The following is a 6000-nucleotide window of genomic DNA, read 5'->3' as shown; positions in this document are numbered from 1 at the left end:
TTCATCCATATCGCAATGAACATGTAAAAAGCATGTACTGTATGTACAGAGCTCCAGAGTGGGACCATTTGGTCGCATTTTGCGACCATCTGACTTTGATGTGTGAGTAAAAGAAATTAGCTCATCATCATTTTTCTCATTAGCTTACATAATGTTTTTATAATGCAACATGTTTTCATTCACTCCTCTCCTTGTCATTGCCGCTTTTGAAAAACGATTCTCTGTGACGTTGATGTTGAGAAAGGAAAACTACAGACCAACCAGTCTCGCGCTGCAACTTCTTTGAACACCGAGGAACAGAAAATGATTCAACCTAAATGTTGATACCAAATAGATATAAAAAAACCTGATGAGGATACGTAATGAAGCTCTGCCATTCACAAGCACCAGCCAGAGTGGTAGGTGATCACTGCAAGATTTACCCTCCACAGGGTAATGTAGCCCATTTAGATTTACCCTCCACAGGGTAATGTAGCCCATTTAGATTGACCCTCCACAGGGTAATGTAGCCCATTTAGATTTACCCTCCACAGAGTAATGTAGCCCATTTAGATTGATCCTCCACAGGGTAATGTAGCCCAATTAGATTGATCCTCCACAGGGTTATGTAGCCCATTTAGATTGATCCTCCACAGGGTAATGTAGCCCATTTAGATTTATCCTCCACAGGGTAATGTAGCCCATTTAGATTGATCCTCCACAGGGTAATGTAGCCCATTTAGATTTACCCTCCACAGGGTAATGTAGCCCATTTAGATTGATCCTCCACAGGGTAATGTAGCCCATTTAGATTGATCCTCCACAGGGTAATGTAGCCCATTTAGATTTACACTCCACAGGGTAATGTAGCCCATTTAGATTGACCCTCCACAGGGTAATGTAGCCATTTAGCTCTTAGCAGGTGTTCAGGACCCTGCAAGTTGTGTGGCAATATAAGGATAATATAATATAATAATATATAATATAATAATATATAATATAAGGATAATATAATATATAATATAATATAAGGATAATATAATATATAATATAATAATATATAATATAATATAAGGATAATATAATATATAATATAATATAAGGATAATATAATATATAATATAATCATATATAATATAAGGATAATATAATCATATATAATATAAGGATATTATAATATATATTATAATAATATATAATATAATATAAGGATATTATAATATATAATATATAATATAATATAAGGATATTCTATCTTGCATGCACATTAAAAATGTCCAGTAAGAAAATACACTGTACCGGCCACTTTATTAGGTACACCTGTTCAACTGCTCGGTAACGCAAATATCTAATCAGCCAGTCACATGGTAGCAACTCAATGCATTTAGGCATGTAGACATGGTAAAAACGACCTGCTGAAGTTCAAACTGAGCATCAGAATGGGGAAGAAAGGTGATTTAAGTGACTTTGAACGTGGCATGGTTGTTGGTGCCAGACGGGCTGGTCTGAGTATTTCAGAAACCGCTGACCTACTGGGATTTTCACGCACAACCATCTCTAGGGTTTACAGAGAATGGTCCGAAAAAGAGAAAATATCCAGGGAGCGGCAGTTCTCTGGGCAAAAATGCCAGAGGTCAGAGGAGAATGGCCAGACTGGTTCGAGATGATAGAAAGGCAACAGTAACTCAAATAACCACTCGTTACAACTAATGTATGCAGAAGACCATCTCTGAATGCACAACACATCAAACCTTGAAGCAGATGGGCTACAAAAGGGGGTCCAACCCAGTACTAGCAAGGTGTACCTAATAAAGTGGCCGGTGAGTGTATATTTAGCTTTTCTCTCATGAGATCTCATGATCTGCAGTGCTTTATAATTTGTATAGACACTCTTTAACTTTATGTGTGGGTAGTTGTTTAAAAGTGTAATCTAACGTTCAATATTCTCTCAATTCAATATCCATATAACTTGTCTTGGCCTAAATTGTCAGTGTTGTGCATGCTGCCTGGAAGTGCCTTCTCCTGCATGCGATTGGGATGTCATGATCAAACAATGTTTTTTTTGTATTATTATTTTTATTATTATCAAAGAATAGGCAGTGTAGGCTATACAGCATGTAATGCATTTCTGTATGTGTTTGTAAACAGTAAGAACATTGTAATGAAAAGAGGAATGTTTAGCACACATACTGTAGCACAAGTTGTCTCCGAATGCAATGGCAAGTTCATTTCTAAGATGATTAGCCTCCTAATTATTTCTATTGCGTAATCAAATTTGGTGTGACCAAATCATGTGGTGGCACCGGTGCCACCAAGGGAAGAGCTTAGTTTGGAGCCTTGATGTACATAAAAGCAAAAATATTTAACATATGCACTTAAATGAGCACACTATACTGTATAAAACATTGCAAACTGTAAGATATGGTGGATATAACATATACACAAATCATGAGAAAAAAAGGCACTGTATGATATTGCATTGTTATGGAAATCGAATGTGGGCTAATTAAAAATGGAATGTGGACTTTCTTTCAACTCAATACTCTTATTTCAATCACACATAACCACTGATCATTAGTGAGCATACCACAAGGCTTGTTATACAATGGTTTCTTCAGAACAAGCATTGTCATTGGTCGAGAGGTGTTCGAAGCATGATTTAATCTATGCTAATGTCATGGTCAAATAACCTGTTATGATAGTCATACACCTCAGTAGATTTGTTTCTGACAATCCCTTGACAACAGTGGTACTTTGAGACCTATGTTTTTGAGCGCAGGGCAGAAACTACCACAATCTTTTACAAAATAAATACTTAAAAGATTGTTTTCTTGTCTGAATCTTCAGATTTGTAATGTATAAAAGCAATAATGCCCTTGAGGCCGTGATTTATCGTCAAGGTTTGGCGGCACTCCACTGCGCGTGGTGCCTAACAATTCCCCTACCGGTGACACTATTGACGATAAATCACTGCCTCTGGCATTATTGCTTAATTAACTTAAATTCTAAAATTCCTCTGTCTGATCCTCATGCTATTCACACTCATTAAGTCACAACAGCCGGCTTTCCACAGCAGAGCTTATGTCGTGCGTGCCAAGGCCAATTGCTTTTCCACAGTCACTCCTGGGCTTCAATGGTGCTAACTCTGGGCCTTTTCGGTGCTTAGAACTCAGGATTTTAGACTCCTCTACACCCTGGTTCTTATGAGGCCAAATCACTTTTTTTTCACATCGCATCACCGACAAACAGTCTTGTTCACTACAGTATGCTTGAAGCACTGGGCCCTGAGCACTAGCTGGCCGCTGGTAAGCTTTGCCACACACTGGCACCGCTGTCGAAAAGTGGCAATTGTGACTCTGGGGGACTGTAGGACTAATACTATACTGTATAGAGTCACCCATATGAGGTGCAGGGTACTCACGGCCCTTGAACGTTATTAATTAGCTATTACATCAAATTAAAAAAAAAATAAGGCCTTGCATCTTTTCAAACTTTTCAATTTGGAACATCATACTTGTAGATGTTCAGTAGTACCACAGAAAGCCCTAAATGCCATCCTGCTAAGTATTCTTCAACATATTGGCACGGTCCATTCGGTGATGTAGGGCCATTATTGCTTAAATGTTATTGCCTAAGACATTGAGTTTGGTTTCACGAGTCCTACATTTTGATTGAAGTTGCCCCTGAAAGTCCTTGAATTTGCCGTATACTGCATATACAGTACAGTGTAAAATCCCAGGCATTACCAACACAGATATATTGAGTTATGTGAACTTGAACACTTCCAAAAGTGTAGCCTACTCAAAATCTTTATGTGGTACTGACACAAACCTTGATGGGAAGTGAGGTGTAGTTAAGTTTTTAAATTAAGTTAACAAATGACCAACTTTTAAGTAAATGTAACATATTGCTTTTGAGTAACAATATCTCTGTTGTATTTAGTACTCCTAACAAAACAACATTTGTAAATTGAGCATTACTTTGCTAGTAGTTTCAACTAAATTACAGCATAATAGAACTAGATTTTGAGTAAGTTCAACTGTTTTCTTTTTTTAAGTAGTATCAACTCAAATCATTCAGTATAATTGTACTTTAAACATTTATTTTTCAAACAAGAGATTTTTACATAATTATGAACTTAATTTATTTTTGTGCATTAGTCTCTAAAATATGTTACTGACCCCAACAAAACACATGAACATGAGCGCAGATGTAATACAGTTAGAATCAAATAAGAACCAACATCATAGGTACATTGGTTAGTGAAATAATGCAAAATTACAGTTGCAAATTAAGGCTCTCCAGCTTTGAAGAACTATGTGGTATACTCTCAAAATTGTTTCTTTATTTTTTTCTTTTGAGGAGCCATATTGACCCCTGTAATAGAGCAACAGATTCTAACTAATTGCGTCAGCTTTTTGAGTAGGATGAGTTCAGTTAACGTATAAATACTTCTAAATACCCATTTGAAAACCCAAAGTACAATGTACTCAAAATATGTCTTATTAATTCAAAATTGTGGTCCATTTGGGGTCATGCGACCCATATGGTTTGTGTAGGGAAGACTCTAACCTTTTAAGTAACTACTAATCTAAAGTGAGTGCAAGGGGTAATGAGGGTTTACAGTGTGGGTGTGGGAACCCAGGAGGTGGGTCCAGCCTTTGAGCGTATGGGGATTCTCTTTTCCTCACCCATCACTGGCCATGCTGCCCCGCCGGCTCAGCCTCATGTCCACCACACCCAGCTTGTTGATGGAGCTCTTGAGTGTATTGCGGAACATGGAGCTGGAGAAGCAGTAGATGACTGGGTCGAGGGCACTGTTCAGGTAGGTGAAGGCAATGGACATGCTGAAGAGCTGGCTAGCCATACTATAGGCCACACATCTATCGGCCTTATTTCCTATGGCCAACGTAGCCAGGCCAGTTGCGATGCCAGGCATGAAGCAAATGACAAACACAGCTACGATCACCCCCACCACACGGATGGCCCTCTGGATCTGCTGTTTCTTGTCCATCCCGCGGTGGCGTAGGATGTAGGTGATTCTAGCCGAGCAGAAGAGCAGGAGCAACAGTGGTATGAAGAACTCTAGGATGAAGACCATGTAGTGAATCCAGATCGCTGGGGGGATGATGTTGTATGTGCTGAAGCTGCGACATAAGGAGTTGTTTTTGTGCTGACGTAGAAGGTTTGTGGCCAATAGGGGGAGCCGCAGGGAGATCACCACAGTCCAGATACCTCCCGCCACCAACCTTGCCTGTGTCGATGTCATGTAATTGATGCGGTTGTGTGGGTGGACCACCTTAAAGTAACGGTCGAAGGCCACTGCAGTCATGAAGGCAATGCTGGCTGAGCGGTTCACTGCCAGCATGAAGAGGTTGATCCGACACCAGGCCCCACCGAACACCCAGTTCTCCCCACGGACTAGGTTGTCAATGCGGAAGGGCAGGCCTATGAGCAGCAGGAAGTCAGCCAGCACCAGGTTGAAGAGGAAGAGGGTGTTGGTCCTCCAGGCCCTGATACGACAGCAGAAGATCCACAGAGCCACAGCATTGCCCGGTATGCCCAGTAGAAGCTCAATGATCATGACAGGAGGCAGAACTGTGGCCACCATGTTCTGGGTGGATATACAGGGCGTGGTATACGTGGTATTGGGCACTGTAGTCATTTCATCCATTGTCAGAGAAATTGCAGCTGTATGTTCGCTTCTGAGAAACTTTTTATTTTTTTTGCAGTCTGCTGTTTCCTGTTTTCAACACATCTCAGGGGAGGATCTATACAAAGGGCAAATGTGAGAGAAACATTACATCCAATTTCAATTGGGTCAATCTTTCAAAAGACATTCAGATAATTGGATTTTCTACAAATGTATTTACTGTTCAGTTTATCACTTTCTCAATAGTTCTTTGTAATCCTGTTCTGCAGTGGTGCAGTAAGACTTAAGATTGCAGGTTCTTATACAGTATTATATTTTCCTATCCGTGTTTGTTGCTGAAAACTATTTTTGTACACTCCCTATATATA

The 6000-nt window shown here is 39.7% G+C and overlaps 1 protein-coding gene across 1 annotated transcript; it reads right to left on the bottom strand.

The window, feature by feature from the left end:
* Window positions 1-4398: 4398 nt before the first annotated feature.
* On the bottom strand, window positions 4399-5690 carry hcar1-3 (hydroxycarboxylic acid receptor 1-3). The gene has a single exon (XM_083696406.1). It carries the CDS (start codon window positions 5651-5653, stop codon window positions 4667-4669), a length of 987 nt encoding a protein of 328 aa, XP_083552532.1. The 5' UTR covers window positions 5654-5690; the 3' UTR covers window positions 4399-4666.
* Between the last annotated feature and the right edge of the window lie 310 nt (window positions 5691-6000).

Source organism: Argentina silus, assembly GCF_951799395.1.
Source record: "Argentina silus genome assembly, chromosome: X".
NCBI classification, from domain to species: Eukaryota; Metazoa; Chordata; class Actinopteri; order Argentiniformes; family Argentinidae; genus Argentina; species Argentina silus.
Note: the sequence above shows the minus strand (reverse complement) of the source record. Positions and strands in the feature narration are given on the sequence as shown.